Source organism: Ambystoma mexicanum, chromosome 5q (genome assembly GCF_040938575.1).
Source record: "Ambystoma mexicanum isolate Mex_15411 chromosome 5q, UKY_AmexF1_1, whole genome shotgun sequence".
Lineage (NCBI taxonomy): Eukaryota > Metazoa > Chordata > Amphibia > Caudata > Ambystomatidae > Ambystoma > Ambystoma mexicanum.
In genome coordinates, this window is record NC_090933.1 from 1131579826 (window position 1) to 1131603423 (window position 23598).

At 47.8% G+C, this 23598-nt stretch overlaps 1 protein-coding gene across 1 annotated transcript in view; it reads right to left on the reverse strand.

Annotated features, from left to right (window-relative positions):
* Positions 1-3294: 3294 nt before the first annotated feature.
* OC90 (otoconin 90) overlaps positions 3295-23598 on the reverse strand; it is an 885360-nt gene continuing 865056 nt past the window's right edge. The window contains exon 17 of the mRNA XM_069621643.1: positions 3295-4281. Within this exon, the coding sequence (XP_069477744.1) occupies positions 3962-4281 (320 nt within the window). The 3' untranslated portion in view covers positions 3295-3961. The remainder of the gene's footprint in view (positions 4282-23598) is intronic.

Here is a 23598-nt window from a genome sequence, read left to right on the forward strand (position 1 = left end):
ACCCAACTGCGAACAGATGCATAGTGATAACAAACGTACCCTTCTCTGAAACAACATGTTTGCTCTTGTGGTGTTAGATTCATTTTTATAATTACACAAATGCCTGGGTGCTTATATGCATTCTATCCTGATGATAATATTCGATGTTCACTTCTGCGATTCTGAGCATTCACAAGTTAGAAATCCTTCTAAACGACCTTAATACCTTCAGAACAGTATATCTACACAATATACCCTATGAGTGTGCCCGGATTTATGTCTGTATACAGATAGACACCCGGGGGTACAACAGATTGGGCCTCCTTATGGGTCCGGCAGTAACCCTGCCGGTGCCACCGGCTCAATAAGAGTCCAGCGGCCAGGAAGTCAGGCGCCAGTATATTTGTTAATCCCTATTCTCATAGAGTCCAATTGGACTCTATGGGTGTGGGGACACAGAAGCACCGGCACCGTTGCTAACCGTGCCGGTGCTTCCGTGAAGGGTTTGCCTACGATGACCGATGCGCCCGGCAGGGCCAGAACTGTCAGGCACAACCGATGCGGCAGGTAAACACGTAGTTTGCCAGTCCCGAACCAAGGGTGGTGTGAGCTTACCGGCACCATTGTTTCCGGACCAGCAACAATGTAATGTGCCCCATTGTCTTGTTCTCACGTGCGAACAGAAGGTTGGGAAATTTTTCATCCACAATTGATGTTGACAATTCATTCAGGTTTTTCCACCATAATTTTCTCAAATCTCTTATGTTTTTTGTGGTACAGCATAGTGTACATTTGTCGTAATCTTTACCACAAAGGTGTAGACAAGACGTGCACTATAACTAGATGTACACATGATGCACTGTAGGCTGTGGTAGCATAATTATCTTTGAATCAAAAGGGCAAGTATTTATACTATCACCAGATCCTAGTGACTAGTTTTGCTTATATGCCTCTAAAATAGGCTCATGACAGTTGAAAACTTTTTAAAGGAAATTTGAGCAGGCCCAGGGGCAACCTCTGGTTTTCTTTGTGGCACAAACACAGACAGGAATCTCAAGCTGTTGAAACTCATATTCACTTTGGGTGGTTCAATGCAGCCATAAAGAGCCTTCGAACAACTGCAGGAGGTTTGAGGGCTTTTTCTGGCTGTTGTCAAACTGGTCACTGCGTTTTTCTGTTCCCTCCCATAGACGTTGTGTTAGTCTTATCATGGTTACTGTGATATTCTGCACCCTTAAGTGAACACAAATTAAATCATGTGCCTCTATCGTAACATATAAAACAAAAAGATGTGGATTATCGCATTCGAGGTCTGTGCGCTAGTATTCACTGTTTGTGTTGATACTAGAGAAGTTGAAGTGTGAGCTGCACTACCACCTGCGCCAGCCAGTCCACCCTGGCTGGTACCAGAGAATATGTACAAGAAGGGAGTTGAGGTGGAGATGCGCTAAACACCATATGAATAAGGAGCACTAATTATAAAATTGATGCTTTAATTGTTGCAGAAACAGCCGACACGTGGACTGCTCTGGGGAATTCCTCTATAACTGTGACTGCTCGATCCAACGAGTTATATATTGGTTACGGCCATCACGGCTTGGACTTGATACCAGCGTAATACTTATAACGCTCTGCTTCTTGTGGGATTTCCCATTTATTGATTTCTCCGATATACTCTGTGTTCTTGTGCCTTGAAAACGACCTGCGTGTCGAAACACGTGTCGGCTGTTTCTGCAACAATTAAAGCATCAATTTTATAATTAGTGCTCCTTATTCATATGGTGTTTAGCGCATCTCCACCTCAACTCCCTTCTTGTACACATTCTATCGTAACATAGGCAAAGATTTTCTGTTCTCTTAGAGAACATTTAGTATCACCCTCTGTGATTTCTTTTTATCTCTAGAAAATATATCAGCTGTTCCTTTCTGCTCTCTCATGTAAAAATCAAGCGTCCCCCTCTACAATCAAATGTCTCTCTATATGGGTTCCTGTTTCCTCGGGAGGATGCTCAAGTGTCCCTCTGTGATGTGTTGCTCTCTCATGAAAGATTCACATGCTCCCCTCTATGATTTTCTGTTCTATATGGAAACAGTGAACTGTTCCTATGTGATATCATGTTCTCTCAAGGGATTACAAGCAAGTGCCATTGACGCTTGTAACCCAGTTCCTAAAGATCCCTCACCTAACAATGTGTGTCACTGTGAACCCAGTCACAGTGATTGTCTGTGATGTTCTGCACTGCCAAGGACAAAAAACATGTGTCTCTCTCAAAACCCAGACACTGATTTTCTGCCATCTCACGTACAAATCTGGTGTTCCACTCTCTATTTGTCCATTCTTAGGAAAAAATAAATGTGGTCTTACTGTGATTGTCTGTCCTCTCAGAAAATAAATATGTTCCTAGGAGAGTTTCAGTTCCCTCCGAAAAATATGAAGTGACAACCTCTCCCCTACTCTAGACCTATTCTACTGCTAACCCTAATCCACCTCTTTTTCTAAAAATGCTTCCATGCAATACATTAGCCTGAATGGTGCCTGCACCCTCCTAGATCTTCAAATGCCTTCCACAGGGTGACCGTGTTTCTTGAACCTCTGATGTTTCAGAAGATTTCTGTGGTTGTACTATCTGACATTTATGAGATTTTAATTGAACTCAACATTTTGCCTATGGCTACCAGCAATACCCTTCAAACATTGTTCTGTACTGACTGGAATTTTAAATTGGATACTAAAGAACATGATCTCCTTTTGGGATGCCTCTGTTAGCTTCCTTGATTTTATCCCAAACCCACCTTAGAATATAACTAACACTAAATCCACCTGGATATCAGATATGGGATCCAACTGGATATATTATATGGGATCCACCTAGATATATGATTTGGGGTTTTGATAGTATGGATTATTTATTCGATTTGAGTCACTTAGCTTCCAAATAATTTGCTCCTATGTCCCACAAGTCACTAATTTCATCCCCCCGAACTCGACAAACAGAGGCTCAGGGAAATACTGAGCCTTGGAAGATGGCCACCAGATTGCTCATCTCAGGTTTTTGCCCAACCACTGAGAAGTGAGCATCTCAGATCATAGAGGAAGTGGGAGCATCAGGGAGACCCAGGACATGTCTAGGAACTTCTCCGGCCATGCATGATACTCAATATTTCAAACACAAAATGTGAATTTCTTTGTATTGAATGAGATGACACAAATATATAGATACTGAAAATGTCTGCTAAGCATATCATTGGTATCCTTGGAGCATTATGAACTATGTGGCATTGTCCCACAGGACATAATGAACTAAGAGAGAGCTGATTATGCATTTTTGACTTTATTAATACCAGACAGAACAGAAACGAATCAGAACTAATGACACCATGTTACAGCCTTCTCCCAGGGGTGAACGTTTACAGGATATGCCACTTCCACAGAATACAGCATTGCGTGTCCCGGGACAGAATTGTGTTGCTTCTATCCTTAATAGTGCTGTTTTAATTCTCTCTTTGTTCACACAATTTGCATGTCCATGTATCCCACTACATCATACTCCAGGAATTGTGTTGGGATACATCTCTAAGACATCTGAGGATGTTCATACAACTACAACATTATGGCGCTTTATGTTGGTATCAAGGAACAGTGCTTCATTATGTTTTAGCGATTGACCAATAATACTATGCCACGGTTTGTGTAATTAACAAATTTAATATTGTGTGATAAAGGGCTATGTTAATGTTGCATGTCAAAGCTAACTGCAACTTATGTACAGCAGAGGCATAATATCGAACTTATTTGATAAAGAACATCATTATTTCGTCAATGCAATTGTCATGCATTTTTGCGTCGTGCCTGTTCACATAAAGTAGACTATTGATAAATGTCCACTATGCATTCTGTAATAGAGACAAAGGTTAATGTGTTCATGAAGTAACTGAACTATTTTGAGACCCATCTAGTGGCAGTTGGCTCATGGTCTTCATTCTACTTTCCACGAGAGCGTGAGTGTGGTTGCCTTGCCCGCAGTGGTGCCGAGCCTGGACGTGTGTCAGCAGGTCTCCTGATCTCCCGCACTGGGCTCGGCTCTTCGCTACTTTCTTCAGAGCTTGAACTCATGGTGTCTGCTCCGGTGGTGCCCAAAGGTGTCTCCTGAACCACTCCATGCCTGCATATGACCCGTCCTTCTTGACACTGTCGTCTGTTCAAGGATCTCAGCGTTTCATTGATGGGTGCCTCTGCCATGCATTCGGCAGCCGCTTTGTTACAGGCACACATCAGCTTGTCACAAATACTGGTTGCCATACCTGTGGAAAGTTGTGTATTCTATTAAAGGGAGTGGTAACACAGTACAAAAAACATGCTGCATTATGCGTTGAAAGTGGCAACAGCTTCAACACACTATTCATACTCCGTCAAGATGAACATTGAACCAATTTATTATAATAAACATTGCTGCGCTAATTACTTCTTTGGTAGTATACAGTAATCCTTTCCTCCACAGCAAGCATTGTAGATGAAATGTTCATATTTGCAGCTTAAACAGAGATTGAAAACCAAGACATTTTTTTGTGTTCACCATGGTGCCACTTCAATTACAAACTCTGAATTTTGTCTACTACTATCGTGTTCAATGTTACTGCCTCCTGCTGTGGCTTGGTGTACAGATGTTGCATAGGCCACAACCTAACAGTACACTGGAATGCAATAGTAGAGCATACTATTCATGTTAGAAATCCATGTTTTTCTTGCCAGTATTATGTTACCTTTGTGCTCCTGTCTCACAGCAGGGTACAGATTTGACAATAACCTCCAAGAGCTACAAGCTATTATGAAATGTCCGAGAGAAGGATAGCTGGGGGAGGCCGGCCACATTGCCTCTAGAATGTACTTTCATCTACAAAATAAGAGAGGTTGCATTCGCACCCCCCCCCCTTCTAGAACTATCTGGCTCATAATGAACTCATCATTTAAATATAATTCATCGAACATGTATATGAAGAGCTTTGCTATGAGGTTGCAGAATAGTGGATCATGGAAAACAGGAATTCCCTTCACCGGTGTGATGGCAATCAGTGCAGATCATTGTGATGCTGGAAATGCATCAGATTGACAGGGTCTCCGTATCCTTGTCCTTTACTGCTTTTTATCGTGTGTTCTGTTGTGTTTTCCGCGCTGCAGTTCATGTGGGACTCCTGGCGGTGCAGCTCTCTTTCTTTTGGTTTGGTGAACAGACCCGTGGGATACCCCTATGGCACCCATGGGTTGGGGTATGACCCTGTGCCCCTAGTGTATGTTTTTGGGCACCTGTGGGTGGCCCGCAGAGCAGGGTATGGGCTGGTGGCAGCTCCATGCTGAATTTGACAGGTGCGCGGAGTATCCTCCATTTTGGGATACCCCGGCCCTGCCATTGGAATCAGTTGATTCCTGATGGAAAACAAGATGGCCTCGGTGGCCTCTTGCTTTCTATTACCCATTACCTTGTTTTCCCAAAGTGCTGGGAAGCCCTGACTCTGTCCCTTCCCCCTGACTGGCTGTTGGGTGGAAATGCCATACATGGTGTTGTTGTGAAGGCCCGGCCACCCTAGCTGGAGCCTTCCCGGTGATGTATGTTTTGGGTACCTCCTGTGGGTGGGACCTGGGTGAATAGAGTGTGTGACGAATATGCATTCTGTGTTGTGCATGTCTAGTATCTGGTGGTTGACACAATGACTGAGACAGCCCTGCCCGAAACCGGTATGAATGCAGCTTGGAGTGTTGAATGGCTCGGTACTTGACCCAATACACATAACTTGTTGTGAGTGTCTGGAGAGAAGTGAATGGCCTGAATACCTTGTGTGCCTGATTGGCTGCCTGCCTGCATGAATGCCCGTAGTCGTGATTGGATGCTTGAGTGTGACCCAGCGGAATGAATGGGAGATCAACAGTATATCTGGGGACCTCTCACTGCTAGGAATCGTGTTCAGAAGCTGAAGTCCACTACGACGAGTAACTGGAGTAACTGACGCTTGACCTTGAAGCCCTGCTGGACAAGAAGGAGTGCTGTTGCTCTCCCTTGCAATCTGAAAGCTGCTGTGTTTCCAAGGACTGGCCCAGAGAGGACCTGGTAAGGCGCCCTCTTCCCGAGCTACGAGGGACCATCGTGCACAGCTGATCTTTGCCAACGCTCCCTGGTAGACAGACCTTTGACAGGCTGCCGACCCGATACGGGGACTGCTGCGGAACTCCAAGGAGAAGCACTCGGACTGTTGTCCGCCACTGTCGCCGACCGCCGTCGCCGACCGGAGCCGCCGTACTCCCGTTTGCCTAAGAACTTCAATTGATCATCGGACGCTCTCGTCTGCATCGTCACCCGCTTGTCTCCCGCTGGAGAAGGCCCGACCGTTGATGCGCCGAGGAGCATCCACCGGTGGGTTTCCCGCCACCTAAGGACCACAGAGATGCCGACGGCTCAACGCCCTTGCTGGGCCACAGTTCTTCATCATCTCTTTGCGGTCCAGAACTATCGTCACCGAGGTGCCCCGCACGCCTCTTCCTTGCAGGTCGTCGACGAGCACCGCTAGGAACGAAGCTGTCACTTCCCTGCCGTAGTTCAACCTGTTCACCGTCGGACGTTCGACGACCTGTGACTCCCGCCTTAAAGGGAGGGCACTCAAGAAGGGCCGTCGATTCCCCGACACCGGACGCCAAGTTCCCCAACACCTCTTAACGATCCGTGGCTCCCGTCTGAAAGGGAGTCACTCAAGAAGGATCGGTCGACGCATCGTCGGAGAACTCTACTCCACCAGGTACATTGGGGGGGTAAAACCTTAATAGGAAGAAGTGAGACTATTGAACATATGGACTGGGTTTGTGCTATATATCTTTATTTACAGGTTGCCCAGGTGGGGGGATCTCCACACAGAACTGTGCCTCGTGGTAGGGGTCAGTATTCTGCCTACTGTTTCAACCATCTTGCGTTCCTTCCTATCTCTATTGCTGGTTTACTCGTTATTGATCTGTGTGACATTTTAACCGTACAGTTGATGCACTTTAATGAGATTCGATAACATTAGTGGTACCACTTTAGAATTGTATATATTTATCATTATTGACTTCCGAGTACAAAGTGCGTTATTGTGATCGTGTACATACCTTTGAATATTAATTATATAAAGCCTGTGTTTTCAGTAATACAGTGTGTGGACATTCCTTTGTGGGGGTTCGGGGACTACACTGTACTTAAGAACCAGCCTGCATCACCTCCTGAGAAGCTAGGCCTTGATTGCGCAACCACGTACCAATAATAGAGAATCTTGGCTGGGGTCCTCTGTGCCTCTCCTCTACCATATAGAGAGCAGAAGTACAGACACCCCCTACCAGTCTTTACAATCATGTTCTAAAATGTCGGCCAATGACCAGAAATCTCTTCCAGGTCATATCAGCAGTGCATATTGAATTCACCTGCCCTATCTCACTTGTATTCACCTACAAGTATGGTTAGTAATGGTACCAGGTGAACCATAGATGTGTCAATGGTAACATGTAGTAGTCTGATATATTTTGGATCACTATAAAATGTACTGGGCCTGTGCAACTAAACGGCTTTTGCTAAACCTTGCACTGCGAGTCTGTCGGCATAATATTGTTATCTATAACTTCTCATCTCATTCATGCCATAGGTCATTCCCCTCCACATTATGAATGTATGACCCAGGACCTGAGCGCATCGTTTTGATGTGCTATTATACTTGTTGGCTGTTTATAGTGACACCAAGACCTTTGACTAGCTCTGTAGACGTCTGGTGATCAAAGGAGCTGGGTGCCTTTCCAAGCAGGTAAACAAGGGGTGCAGAGGTCATTTAGGGAGGACCCCGGGGTCACTTCCACTTAGTCCCCACTCGGGGCTGGGGACTGCAACATCAGGATCTGCATTCCCCCTTTAAGTGGGAAAGTGTTTGAACCTGTGAAACCAAAACATCAGGGAAGCGATAATGCTATGCTCCCCCAGAGCCAGCATCAAGTATATTTCTTTGTCCTGGAAATAGGAAACAGCCATTCACTGTCCTGTGAGAAACACCTAGTTGGGTATAGAGGAGTTGAACACGAATGAAAAAACAACTACAAACTCATCCTTGTCTTCTAGCATAAGGATTCTCACCATTCAGCTTGCTGACACATTTAGTAACAATGCCCCTTTAAGTGGGCAGTGATCTGAGAATCAATATGGATACCCAGAATACAACACAGTTCTCTCCAAGACTTTTGCCAAATACTGCTCAGACATCAGGGGCCTGGGGCACCTGTCTTTGTGAGGCGATGGGCAAGCCCACACATTTTCTGCCAATCAAGGTGTTCTTTCATGCCCACCCTCACCAATTATCTACCAGAAAGAGTGAACACAAATTGCAGGACACATACAAACACATATAGATTATAAAGGTGCGTGTAAACCGGAGGTCCTTCAGGTAAATAATACAATTAACTTGGTAATGAGGTTGGAAAAGCAAAATTCACAATAATATTCAATACAAATACAAACAAATCAATTTATTTCACAAAGTACCACAATATTAAACGAGCCAATAATCCATCCAGTATTTTTTTTAAAATGACCAAAAAGTAGGTCCAAAATAAATTGTGATATCTATGTCCGCTGCGCGGACACCCTTCCCTGTTCGCTCTGCAGACAGGACTCTGATTGGCTTAAAGGGCAACAGGGTGTCTGCAGACATCGGACGCGCCTGCTGATTGGATGGTGAAAAGTGTGAAGTGCGTCAGATTTTTGAAAACGCCTGCCAACTTGGATTCGCGGACAGTGGCCTGTGTCCACGGGCATCGTGGTAAAAACATATTAAAAAACACAACATTGCATTTGTCAAACTTATCAAATAATCTCTGGGGAGGTAAGGGGTGATGAGGATGGCAAGGGATATGGCTGCAAGAAGCCAAAAACAGGTGTTTTTTACCACGGAAGTCTGCAAACAGTTCGGATGTTCACAAACAGTCCTGAGAAGTTCGGGGACACTTCAGATTTTTGGGGGCAGTTTTTTGATGGCATATAACTTTGGCACCACTCGATGAAACTTTGTTGAAGGGATGTTTTGGTTAAGTTGAACTAATAAAAACCTATGAAATTCAATGACAGGACTCCATTAAAGGGACGTTATGGTTAAGTTGCACTAATAAAAACCTATGAAATTTAATGAAAAAACTTTTGTTAAAGGGACGTTATGGTTACAAGTACAACCGAAAACCCCCTGAAATTCGCCAGTTATGGTAAGCTAAGCAACCATAAATCGCACCACCACCGTGCACTGCTAAGATTAACACCCAGGACATCAAAGATGACATCACAAATGTCATTGATGACATCACTGATGACATCACATGTGAAATACATTTTGATGACCTATCGTGAAGTACTTTATCTATTAAAGAATGTACTCATCTAAAATCATTGTATTGGAGTGTTGTTGTTAATACAGAAACCTAATCATATATAATCATAGGCAGTGACTGCAGCATGCACCATAGAAGTACACTATTTATAATATTGTAATTTTGGATAGCACAATAATGAATGCTACCTTATCAGAGTTTTGAGTAATGTTAAACATGTCATAACTAGCTAACAATTCAAGACCTACAACACTTGTGGTGGTAAAAACAATTCATATGAATAACCACAATGCATACAAATCAGAGGCACATACAGGGAAACTAAAGTAAGGAAGAAAGAAACTGCATCATCAGAAAACGTCAATGACATTAAAGTTTATCTTCATGTATACAAATGAATTGTGTATTTGTGGCCTGCTCATTTCCCCATATATGTGCACCATGAGCTGAGACCAAACCCTAAGGAATTTACTTAAAGAACATATGACAAGGTTAACGTCTAGATATATAGCACCTTTTTCAATTTTAATATTCTGACTGTCAGTGAACAAAACCACCTGGCCTATATATGTCAGTGAACAAAAACAAGTGGCCCAGATATGTGATGTCATCAGTGATGTCATCAATTGTATTTGCGATGTCATCTTTGATGTCCTGGGCATTAGTCTTAGCAATGCATGGCGGTGGCACGAGTTATGGTTGCTTAGCTTACCATAACCGGCGAATTTCAGGGGGCGGTGAATTTTCGGTTTTACATGTAACCATAATGTCCCTTTAACAAAGGTTTTTCATTGAATTTCATAGGTTTTTATTAGTGCAACTTAACCATAACGTGCCCTTAACAAAGTTTTTTCATTAAATTTCATAGGTTTTTATTAGTGCAACTTAACCATAACGTCCCTTTAACAAAGTTTTTTCATTGAATCTATATATGTACGCTTGCACATACCAATAGGAGATATGGGTGCAATGTAAATAACTAGCTGTGTGTATCAACACAAGAAGGGTTTCAGTGACAGGTGGTCCTTTGTGTCTTCTATTGTGAACTGTGGCATTGGTTATTTGAGAGTATGTATGGGGTAAGGTGGGAAGAATCAGATGTCAAAAGTATGATTTGCTTTTGAAAAAATTATGTGGCTCTTTTAATATTGTGGTACTTTGTGAAATAAATTGATTTTTTTATATTTGTATCAAATATTATTTTGAATTTTGCTTTTCCAACCTCATTACCAAGGTCCATTTTTTGAATATATACATGCAAACACAGACACAGACACACACACAATGCCCCGATCGGAAGGAGTTAAGCACATGGTGGGAGGAGGAACGACATGCAATGAAAAGAGAGGTCAGGTCCCTAGTTGAGGGAGGTGATGCATCGCTCTTACGCCCACCTATGGAAACTGGAAAATGGAAAGTCAATCGTCTCTGGCTTAGTCGAGCAGAGAAGATCAACTACTACCAACCACTCTTGGCAGAAACCCCACAACATTTACCAGGTTTATAGGACACATCTGAAGTGGTAGTATCCACTAACAGCCCGAGCCAAGCAGGGAGATGCCCAGGGAGACTGTCTGTAGACTGTGCATGCTGGAAAATGCCCTAAACCTTTAGAACTTTTCAAAGCCAGCCGGACCTGGTTGGAACTTGCTGAGAATAGAATATCCTTCCCCTTTTACTTGAGTTTGTCCCAGTGGATTAAAGAGTATTTCTGCGATTAATAAAACATGTTTTGTCCTCAACATCCTTTCTATTCGGCATCTTTGTGGACCCCGCTCAGCATTATGACAATAGGTTGTTTGCATATGGGATACATTACTCACCGTAATCATATTTCTGAGGCTTGTATCTGCTTAGATTCACATGCTGTGCATAGGTCGACATCTAGTGGAAGCTGCGGAGTATTACAGTTTGTTTTTCAAAACTCGAAATTGGCCGTCGACCTAGGGCGTGCCAGTAATACTATCCCTAGTGTGACGTCCACTGTACCCATGATCCCTCACGCGTGTAGGACCCTCAGATTGTATTTTTTCTGACATGAGGTAGCATGAGGAGTAGCGTGAGTACAGAGTATCCAAGCAGATAGATAGATAAGACTATAAGCATCCATGTGCCTTCTGTCAGAGGGGAGGAAGGGCGGGCACATGTGAATCTAAGCAGATACAAGCATCAGAAATACGATGACGGTGAGTAATGTATCCCTTCTGAGGCTTGTGGAATCTGCTTAGATCACATGCTGTGCATAGATTAGCGAGCAGTGCTAGAAGAAGGCGGTGGGATGTGAGAAGGGTCATGAGCAAACAAATGGCTTAGAACCGCTTGTCCACTTGAGTATCTGTCTTGGAATGAGTGTCAATGCAGTAGTGCTGAGTAAAGGTGTGAATAGAGCTCCATGTAGCTGCTTTGCAAATGGTGTCAAGGGGTACATTTGCAATGAAAGCCAGAGTGGCCCCAGTGCCTCTGGTCGAGTGGGCTCTTGGCGTAAAAGGCAGTGGGCCTCATTACGACCCTGGCGGTAATCGCCCGTCATTACCGCCATGGCGTAATGAGCGTTTACGCCGTGGGACGATGGCGTAAAGAGCGCCACATCACGACCCATCGCGCACGAGCATTACGCCATGGCGGTAATGCAATTAACGCCATGGCGGAAAAGGCCCCTACCGGCATCGCTAAGCGAGCAAGGTGCCCTTCCGCCAGCGTAAGTAGCGGCCACCGTAATTTACGGCCACCGTAATTAGCGGCGGCCGTAAAAGGCCAAACCGGAAATAGCGTCATCGCGCCGGAACGGGAAGCAGCCCGTCGGCCATCTTTAAAAACACAATCCATCGCCATCCTACCAAACAACACCAGACCCAACCCTGACACCTGTCCCAACCAAACACCCACCCATCCAAGTTCCCGAAAATGCCTAAATCCGTGAAAAAGGCATGTGACCGCCAGCGCCAGGAGCGATTCAGCCGGGAGGAACTCTGCATGCTAGCGGAGACCCTGCAGGACAACGCAGGTGTTGTTTTCTCCCCTGAAATGACCAGGGCAGCAATCGGGAAGAAGAAGGCCATCTGGGCCCTGGTGGCTGAGCGCGTCAGCGCGGTGGGGACCGTACCCCGCACCCCACAGCAGTGCCGGAAGCGCTGGGATGACCTGCGCATACGGGTCAGAGCCGTCATCTCAGCAAACCGCAACCTTGCCCAGGGAACCGGTGGAGGGTCGGAATCCCCCCTGAAACTCCAACCGTGGGAGGAGATCTGTGCAACCACCATCGGCATGGAATCCATCGAAGGCGTTGGAGGGATGGAAAGGGGAGCCCCGACATCAGGCGATGAAGGTAGGTGCCTCATACAAGACATGCCATAGTCACAGCAGTCCAATAATGTGTAGCACAAGGTTGCCCTAGAGTGTAAATGCAACACAAATCAATACTGCCCATAGCCACATGCGAGCACCACCCTGCATACACTGCTGGCACCCGCATACCTGCATCCACATACCACACTAAAAGGAGACAACCTGCATGGCACTGCCTGAAATCTGCCTCATCCACTGGCCAAAATAATGTCAACCATTGTCATTCAAAAGTCCGTAGACCCATCAATAACGCCCTCCCACCTTTGCTCCACCACAGGCACAGAATCACACCCAGAGGACCAGGACACCCCTGCGCCGAAGAGAGCGAAGTCCAACAACAACCTCCCTGCACCCTCAACCTCAGCTGCAGTGAGGCAGACCCCACGACAAGCAGGTCCCACTGCAGGCATACCGGAGGTCCCACCGGCAAGCACCCCTGTTGGCAGCAGGCCAGCAGCAGCTGCTCCACCTCCACCGACATTGCCTGCCACAGAAGGCAGGGGGTCAGCGGCCAGCAGCAACATCGGGGAGACAGCTGCAACAGCTGCATGTTCTGACTCGGACATGGAGCAGGAGGTCAGAAGCCCCACTGACCAACTACATTCCCCCTGTTTCTCAGACGCCAGCCCCCATGAGGGTGACACACAGGGGCACACTGAGGCAGAGGAGTGGCCTTCCACCCCATGCCCTGTCCACACTCCACAGGAGGGGAGCAGCCCCTCCATCACTCCACCTGCACTGGCCATGGGCCAGCACGGCCAGCAGTCCCTCGAGGACATCACTCAACGGCAGCATCAACTGTCCGCAATGCTGGATGAGCATGCCGCGGAATGTGTGGGGGCTAGGTTTAGCATTGAACAGGCCACGGAGACACTAAGGGCCGAAGTGGCGCAGAGCACTGCCACCCTGAGGGATGCCATGCAGGCCATGTCCAGGGACATCTGTGCCGAACTTGCGGGCTTGCGTCGTGCGGTCACTGACCTCACCCACACAGTACAGGAGCTGCATGCACAGGGGCAGCCAGGGACATCCTCCACTGCCAGTTCTGCGCAGAGCAGCCCCGTGCGACGTTCCGGACGCAACCTGCGCTCCACAGCCAGGGGTGCCCCGGGGGCCGGGAGAGGGGGCTTGTGACGGCCTGTGGACACTGTCACAGGCATCTGTTGACACCTACATGGGGTGTGTTGGGGTGTGCAGGGGGGAGGTGGGAGGTGGGAGGGGGTGTGTTGGGGTGTGCAGGGGGGAGGTGGGAGGTGGGAGGGGGTGTGTTGGGGTGTGCAGGGGGGAGGTGGGAGGTGGGAGGGGGTGTGTTGGGGTGTGCAGGGGGGAGGTGGGAGGTGGGAGGGGGTGTGTTGGGGTGTGCAGGGGGGAGGTGGGAGGGGGTGTGACACGACAGTTCATAGTTCCAATACACTTTTTTCTTTCAAAAAAAGAAATGTGTGGACATTTTCATTGCGTATGTGTGCTTTATTGGTGTACAGTCCACAGTGTGCATGTCCCAGAGACACACAGTGCCCCAAGTGCAGTCTCCATGCGATAAACACCAGCCGTGTGTGCTAGAAGCAGTGGTCGATGATACTTTGGCGCATGGCACGCCCCTCCTGTGCATCGCCTCCTCCATGTGGTGGCGCCCCATCTGCACCCTCCTCATCCTCATCGTCAGGTGGTTGCAGTTCTGCGTCAGGGGGCAGGGGCACATTCCGTCTGACGCACATATTGTGCAGCATGACACATGCCATGACGATCTTTGCCACCTTCTCATGGCCATACAGGAGTGCCCCACCAGACCTGCTGAGGCTTCGGAACCGTGCCTTCAGGAGGCCGAATGTCTGCTCTATGACCACACGAGTACGTGTATGTGCACGGTTGAAGTCCTCCTCGTGCTGGTTCTGCGGGTTCCGGACTGGTGTGAGGAGCCACCTCTTCAGGGGATAGGCTGCATCACCTGTATGTAGGCGAGAATGTATGTGTCAGTCATGTTGTCTGATCAGGAACATGATGTTCCACCATGGCTGGCATGGAACTGTTACCTTGGCTCACTTCTACATGCACTAATTGATTCACACAATGCAACCAGTATATGCTCATTGCTGCCATGGCCTGTTTTGCATGCCATCACCCTATGTATGCAGAGGGGTTGTGTGCATTGTGAGTGCCCTTCCTCTGTATCCGTTCTCTGTGTTACTCACAGCCAGGTGGAGTATGCATCATCCCCCCACCCTTTCTGCCAGGTGGAGTATGCATCGCCCCCCCCCCTTTCTGCCAGGTGGAGTATGCATCATACCCCCCCCTTTCTGCCAGGTGGAGTATGCATCATCCCCCCCCCCCTTTCTGCCAGGTGGAGTATGCATCATCCCCCCCCCCTTTCTGCCAGGTGGAGTATGCATCATCCCCCCCCCTTTCTGCCAGGTGGAGTATGCACTGGTACGTCATTCCCATGCCCACTTCCATGACATTGCACTCACCGAGTAGCCAGGATCTTGGGCCTGCATGTCGCTCCATGTAGCGTGGTATTGTGGAGTTCCTCAGGACCAGTGAATCATGGGTTGATCCGGGGAATCGGGCACAACAATGTGTGATGATCTTGTTGGAGTCACAGACCATTTGCACGTTGATAGAGTGGAACTGTTTCCGGTTGCGGTACGGTACCTCCATGGCACGTGGAACCACCAATTCCACATGGGTGCAGTCGATGGCACCAATGCAACTGGGTATGCTGGCTAGTGCATGGAAACCCACTTTGGTGTTTGCAATCTCCTGGGCAGTCCGTGGTAATGAGATGTGGTCGTCTGTGTGCTTGAGGAGGGCATCGAGCACTTGGATGAGTGTTTGTGAGAATAATGGTTGTGAAATGCCATGCAGGTGCCCCACTGTGTGCTGGTAGGTGCCTGTGGCCAGGAAGTGGAGTACAGCCACTACCTTCAGTAGGGGGGGGATGGCGGTTGGACTTTCTATCATGCTGACGATGTCGTTGTGTGTCATGTCTACGATGGCGGTGATGGTGTCCCGGTCCAAACGGTACAGGGTGTGGATCTGCTCAGCAGTGAGGTTGTTTGGATTGGCTCTGATGCGTGGGATTGGGGGCTGCCTGCGTGGTGGCACTGGCTGTGCTGGTGGGGCTTGCTGGGCCTGCCTTGCCCTCCTTCTCCTCCTGCGTCTCCTCTGTGCTGCCTGTTGTTGTTGTTGCTGTTGTAGTAGCACATGCATTGCTATCAGGTCCTCCAGCCCCAACATTGCTAGTCGTATTGGCATCATTGTGGAGTGTGACTGGGTGTGGGTAGGGGTGGGGTGTGCTCTTTTTGTACTCCCCTGAGTCTGTATTGCCTTCACCTGTGCTGTTTCTGTGCACCTGTGGCAGCTGCATTCACTTGACATGGCCCTTTACGGTTGGTTCGCGATGGCGTTATTTGCACCATGGCGGTAAGGTACTTAGCGGCCTCGGTGATGGCGTTAGGTGCATGTCCGCTTGGGTCGGCATTTGCGTACCTTTCCGCCATGGCGCTAAGTACGGTGTGGGCGGTCGCGTGCGCGCACCCTTAGCGCAGTTAGCGGCAGCGTTAACTACGATGCCGCTATTGGCATCGTAGTTTACGGTCAGGAGTCATGATCGGACCTGGCGGAAAACGATGGCGGTAACCATTTACCGCCATCGTTTTTCACTTAGCGCCAGGGTCGTAATGAGGCCCAGTGTCTTTTCTGAAAGGGAGTAACACAGCTGGATACATTTGACTACCCATTTAGAGATGGCACCTTTAGAGACGCGATCTCCTTCTCTGCCTGTAGCTACGGAGACGAACAATTGATCTGTTTTTCATAGCGGTCTGGTCTTGTCTACATAGTAGAGGACTGCTCTTCGCACATCTAGTGTGTATAGTTTCACTTCAGCAGAGCTTTTGGGTTCCTGGATGAAGGCCGGGAGCTCAATGGACTGGTTAACATGAAATTTTGAAATGAACCTAGGTGAGAACCTAGGGTGAGTTAATAGAACCAGTTTATCCTTATGAACAGTAAAGAAAGGATCCTGCACTGGCAGAGCCTGAATCTCACTGACCCTTCTTATGGATGTAATGGATACTAAGAAGGCAGTCTTATAAGTCAGGTGTTTGAGACTAGCTTTATGCATGAGTTCAAAGGGGGGCCCATGAGTTTAGCAAGCACCACATTAAGGTCCCACCCTGATGGAATTAGAAATTGTAGGGTGGAGTCTCTTCACCTCTTCCAAAAAGGCTTTGACAACTGGTACCTTCCACCATGACACCTTGTTATGGGAGGTGGTGTAGGCTGACAGCGCCGCCAGATGTACCTTGAGTGAATTAAATACCAACCCTGCATCCAGTAAGTAGAGCATGTAGGTGGCAATATTGGAAGGAGTGCAATCAACTGGGTTGATTTGTCTATTCTGGCATCAAATAACAAATATTTTCCACTTATCAAAGTAACAGTGTCTTGTATTCAGTTATCTTGATTCTTTTAGGATATCCATGAATCTCTGTGATAGGTTGAGATGGCCAAACTCTATGACTTCAGGAGCCATGCTGCCAAGTTCATGGAGTTGGGTTGAGGATGCACTATTTGTCCTCCGTGCTGGGAGAGTAGGTTGTGCCAGCATGGGAGTCTGATGGGTTCGCACATTGCCATCTTGCGCAGGTGCGGGAACCACGGTTGTCTCGCCCACATGGGAGCAACTATGATCAGCGTCATCAATTCCCTGTGCATCTTGTTGACCACCTTCCTCATCAGAGGGGTTGGTGGAAAAGCGTAGGCAAACATCCCTGACCAGTTCATCCATAGGGCGTTCCCCATGGAGCCTGGTTGGGGGAACCTGGATGCGAATCCGGGGCATTGTCTGTTTTCGCTTGTGGTGAATAGGTCCATAGAGTGGAAACCCCACTATGAGAAGAGGTCTCCCATGACCTCTACATGTAGACACCATTCGTATTCCTCTGGAAGGGGGTCTCTGCTCAAAGCGTCCGCTAGTGAATTGAGATCCCCTGGAACATGTTGAGACAACAGGTAAATGTTCCATCTGAGTGCCCATATCCATATTTTCTGGGCAAGCCTGGACAGATTTGGCGAACGAATGCCCCCCTGTTAGTTTATGTAAAACATTGCAGTTGTGCTGTCTGTTAGGATATGCACTGACAGGTTCGATAGGTGGGATTCGAACGCTCGAAGCGCTCTGAAGACTGCCAGGAGTAATAGCAGGTTGATGTGATTCTTGGCCACTTTGTGAGACCAGAGACCCTGAGCTGTGTGGTGAAGGAGGTGTGCTCCCCACCCTGACAGGGACGCATCTGTAGTGACTACAGCCTGTATTTCTGGGTCGTAAAAGGGTTTCCCCTTTGACAGGTTCTCTCTTGTCCACCAGCGAAGACTCTGTACTAGTGTTGGCGAAACGACCACTAGATCGTCCCACTGACCACTAGCCTGAGACCACTGTTTCGCCAACCATTCCTGCATGGGTCGCATGTGCAGGCGCACGTGGGGAACCCGGTAAGAACATGACTCCATCATGCCTAGCAAACACATCGCTTTGCGAACCCTTATCTGACGACCGGACTGATAATGAGGAATTTGCACTAAGAGATTCCGAATTCTTTCCTGTGATGGAAAGGCCAACCCCTCTTGAGTGTTTAGGACAGCTCCTAGGAACTGTTTGGAGGTGCTTGGCACCAGGCTTGTTTTTTTCTCGTTGAATGAGAAGCCCAGTTGGAAGAGGAGGTCAATCGTTCTTTGGATGTTGGATCTGCAAATTAGTGGGGTCTCCCCCGTGATGAGCCAGTCGTCCAGGTAAGGGTACACTGGGATTACCTCCCTGCGTAGGTGCGCCACCACCACCGCCAGTACCTTGGTGAATACCCTTGGAGCCGAGGCTATCCCAAAGGGCAGCACCTTGAACTGGTAGTGCTGACTGTACACCTTGAAGCGCAAGAATCTGCTGCGCGCTGGGAACATGGAATATGAAAATAGGCATCTTTCATACCCAATGTTGCCATGTAATCCTCTCTTTCTAGTAGGGGGATTACCTCTTGGAGTGCAGTCATGCGAAATTTTGGAGGCTTGACATACTTGTTTGCAGGGCGTAAATCTAATACTGGGCGCATTGTTAGATTTTTTTTGGTAAAAGGAAGTAAGCTGAATAAATACCCTTGTTTACCTGGTTGCCCGGGACGAGTTCTACTGCGTCCTTTGCAAGAAGAAGGACGATTTCCTCGAGGAGGATTCTTTGGTGCTCCAAGGAGTGCATTTCCTGTCTTGGAGGATGGTCGCGGGGGCGTTCCAACAGTTCGATACAGTATCCCGCGGACACTGTGGACATCACCCATCTGTCCGAGATGATCCCTTCGCATGCGTGGGTGAAGCTGGAAATGCGCCTCCCTACTGGGGATGCATGAGATGGGACCCTGAGCGGAGCATCATTGTTTGTTGGGAGGCATACCGCCTCTACCTGGGCTGCCTCTCCCCTTACCACGGCCCCTTTTTTGACCTCTGGCAAAACTCTGGGTAGCCTGTTGGTTGCCTCCCCACGATGTTCTTTGCCCTTGAGAGTAATTAGACCCTCTCTGGGAAATTTGGCCGCGCAAGCGACGAAAATTATTATTCCCTCGTTGGTTCATGGGTTTATTGGTTAGTTGTCCAAGGGACTTAAGGGTCTCATATTCGTCTTTGGCTGTTTTAAGTGCCTCTTCCACCGCTTTCCCAAACAAGACATTTGGTTCCACCGGCATATCGATTAGAGTGGCCTGGGTCTCGGGTTTGAACCCTGACTGTCTCAGCCAAGCGTGTCTCTTGATGACTGTGCTCTTTGCGATGAGCCGACCTGCATTGTCTGCTGCGTCAAAAGTCGCTTTTAGAATGCATCCGGACACCGATCTCCCTTCTGACGCAATCTGGGCCAACTGGCCCTTTATAGGTTCAGGTGCCGAGGCAATGAGGGCAGCTACCTGCTCCCATTGGTGACAATTGTAACTTGCCAGCAGAGTGCTGGTATTAGCAATTCTTGCCTGGTAAGCGGAGGTGGAAGCCACTTTCCTTCCTAGCCCATATATCTTTTTGCCTTTTTGCTCTCCTTGTCTGGGGGAGCTTCAGAGGATGCTAGAGGTGCACCCGCCCTCTTTCTGGTGGTTGTGAACACCAATGAGTCAGGTTTAAGCTGACCCCCTATATAAAGTGGGTCAGAGGGGGCGGCCCTGAATAATTTCTCTATTCTTGGGTTGACTGCCCGGGTAAGGTTAGGGGTGAGTAGGGAGGTGTCAATTCTGCGTTGAATGGATTTCAGAATTGGTATGGCTTGGGCAACGGATTTCCTATCCCCCATAATTTCCTCTGCAATGTCCCTCTCTTCTTGAGCCCCTTGAGTGTCTATCTGAAAGTGTTCTGCAGCTTTAGCTAAGACCTCATTCAATAATGGCTGATTATCCACAGGGGATTCAATCACTGGTGGGTCCTTGGGAATAGGGGAGTTGAGACTATAGGCCTCTGCCTCATCTTCCTCATCCTCATCCTGGTCCTCATAATATTCGACCCCTGCCTGGTCGTCCAGTATTTGTATGTCTGGATCTTCATTATACTGAAGACAATGTTGAATAGTGAGGGGATCTGAGGGTCTTTGGATCCGGAAGGAGTAGAGGTAGCAGGGGTATTCTGATAGCTCAGAAAGTAAACAGGGTTTTTCTCGTAAGATTTGCCATAAAAAACATTCTCCTCATCACTCTGTCGATGTCTTCAGAGCTCCATTCCTTGGAACTGGGAATGAACACCTCTTGTTGAGGTTCCTCTTCTATTCCAATATCCTGTGGAGTGGGAGGGACAACCTTAGGCCTAGTGACAGGGTCAGGGGTCTTGGACTTTTCAGAAGATTTATATTTGTCCTTTTGAACCTGGTGTTCAGATGCTTTTTTCTGTTGTTTTTCCCCTTTACCATGTGTAGAGGCCTGTTTCCCTGACTCCTTGGCTCTCCCTGAATCTTTCGACGCCTGGCGTCGAGTTTCGGAGGTGGGTTCCGAAGGGTCTGAAGTTTTAGAGGTGGGACGTGGAACGTACTGCCGGAGTCGACTTTGAACGTGCTGCTTGGGGGTGGAGGTCGGATTCGTCTTCTGACGACCATACCTCCGTGACTTTAAGAAGCGTGGCACCCTTAGCAATCGTAGACGGTTGCTGTGTGTCATGAGGCGATTGAGACATGGAATGCCCAGAGGACACCGATTCTGCAGACCGCTCTCTTTGTGTTTTTTCTGCCGATCACTCAACACACGGGTCGATTCTCGGGTGGGGTTAGTGTGCTTAGATGTAAGAGTTTGTGTAGCGCTCATGCTGCCGGGTGTAGTCCCCATAACTGCCCCGCCGGAAAGTCCTCCGAGGTCAGGGGCTCGCGCTTGGGTGTCTAATGACACTCCTGTGCCCTCGCCATCCGATAGGGCGGCGTTGCTGCCATCACTGAAGGAACCCATAGCTTCCATGGCCTCGAGCTGCCTGGCGTAGTGGGCCCAACATTTGGTGGAGCAGTCCTTTATTGTCTTAGCTTTAAAGATCTTACACGCTCTGCAATTCGCTTCGGGGTGGTCCCTAGGCAGACACAGATTACAGGTGTTATGCTTATCTACCCAAGGGAACTTACAGCTGCACTTGGGGCAGAATTTAAAAGGAGTACTCTGCATATGTTATTATATAGCAGCGGGCGAGTGTATGTTTTGCAGGGCCGAGGCCAGAGGTCTTCCGAGGCCCAAAGTCTGTCGTGCAGTCTCGACGGCTGTTCGTTCTTCAGTACCGGCATCGATCTTCGGAGTCTCGACGTGGGATAAGAGGAACAGGAATTTTTTGGTTAATATATGAAATGGCAAAAGGCCAGGGAACTCCGCAACTATGATTCCGACAAGTATGGCGGAAAAAAACAATCTGAGGGTCCTACACGCGTGAGGGATCATGGGTACAGTGGACGTCACACTAGGGATAGTATTATTGGCACGCCCTAGGACGACGCCCATTTTCGAGTTTCAAAAAACAAACTGTAATACTCCGCTGCTTCCACTAGATGTCGGCCTATGCACAGCATGTGATCTAAGCAGATTCCACAAGCCTCAGAAATAGATTTATGATTGGAGTCTTGCAACCCCATATTGAGCCTGATACATGCTGCAATTTCATATGATTTATAATCATGACCTCCTTAGCGTGTGTTGAGTGGCAGGATTGACATCTATGGCAACCTGATCTGCTAGGGAACAAGCCACAGTCTCCGCTAGTTTGGTGAGCCATCATTGCTTTGTGAATGTTATCATGATTAATATCAAGCAACAGTTACCTTGCTTTCACTTTAGTGCTTAGGCATCTAGCATTCCACCTTCACCGGTGTAGCAGGACCGGAAGAATGCTGTGTGCCAACCATAGGATCATGCTTGCACCTTTCTAATAGGAACCTGCTTGATTTCATGTAGCCATACTGCGATCTGAGCTAAGTTGAGAACACCATAAGTCTTGGTTTAGGACCAATCCTGTTGCAAGAAAGAGTGGGGAGTGAATGGCCAATGAACGACTGAAGTGTGATCAGGCAGGCGTAAAGTGGCGACAAATGGAGTGTGGGTAGATTTAAGATGGAAAGGGTTCATCTTTGTAGACCTGTAACAATGTCATTGCTATAGTTAGTTCTAATGAATTCAAAGCATGGAGGAATACAGGTGGGAGCAGCAGAAAAGGAAGCCACAGTCCACTGGGGAGTAGAGTCTGGCTCTGAAAGGTTACGTGTGTGTGGCAGGAGGGATGCCCACATTGTAATTGGTAGATGTTTGAAGAAAGGTCAGGAGAGAGCGGTCGGGAGACTGACTAGGATGAGCATGGAGGCATCACCCCCAAAGGCAAAAAAGGAGCAAGGAGTGAACATTGGAAGAAAGGGAGCCACCAATCGTTTGTCGGGTTGCAGAGAAGAGAAGCATTTAAAATGCTATTCGGATGGTTCAGGTTTCAAGGCACTACAGTGTTGTCCTAGCGGCATCCCAACTTAGAACTGCATCATATAACTGGATAAAAGGGTGGGATAATGTGATCTTTATTCAGGGGTGAAGGCGAAAATGAAAGCATTTTTGGGAAATTGTTTTATGGAGGAGGTTGGAGACATTAGTGAAACCCAGGGGTTTGTGTGGGGAGAAGTAATGTTTTGCATGGAATTTACAGGCATCTCTGATAGCCAACCTTTTGATGTTAAGATTATGGGCAAAAAGGAGGACTTGAGCTTTGGAAGTTTTGAGTAAAATTTGCAGGCTTGAATCCAACCATCAAAAGTGAAAAGTCAGACATTTGAGGCAACAAATGGCTTTTGCAGTGGATAGATTCAGATAGTCTGGCTGTCATCGTCATCAACTGAATGGAGGCACTTCTGTCTCTATTAGGGTGCCAGGTGGATCCATTTAATCCCTGAAGGTTGTGGAGGAATGGCTTAGTTGTATCTCTTTGGTGAAGGCATGGTGATGCGTTTAGGGGTCTGGATGGCTGGGACCAGTTTCCTAGGAATCATTTGATCCTGACGGGGCCTGGGTTTCCCTATAGCCAGGAGGTTCAACAGTGTTAAACATTCCAGACAGGGCAGGAAATGTGAGGTGTGTGGCGAGCATCATCCGCTATTTGGCCGATGCCATGCATTCGGTGTAGTCATTCCGTAGAAGGATCAGAAGCCTGACTAGTTTTGAGCAAAGAGGGAATTGCAGAAGTTCAAGAGAAAGCATTCTTGAAACCTCACCCTATCAGTACCTTTGCACAGGAAAGGCCGGTTAACGATGAAACTGCAGGTGGGGCATTACCTTCCCATGTTTAATTACATTGGACAAGATACCTTCATCAAGTTGGAGGTTTATACATTTTAACCAGGTTAGCGAGCTTTACGAAATTGGCTGTAATCAGGATCAAAC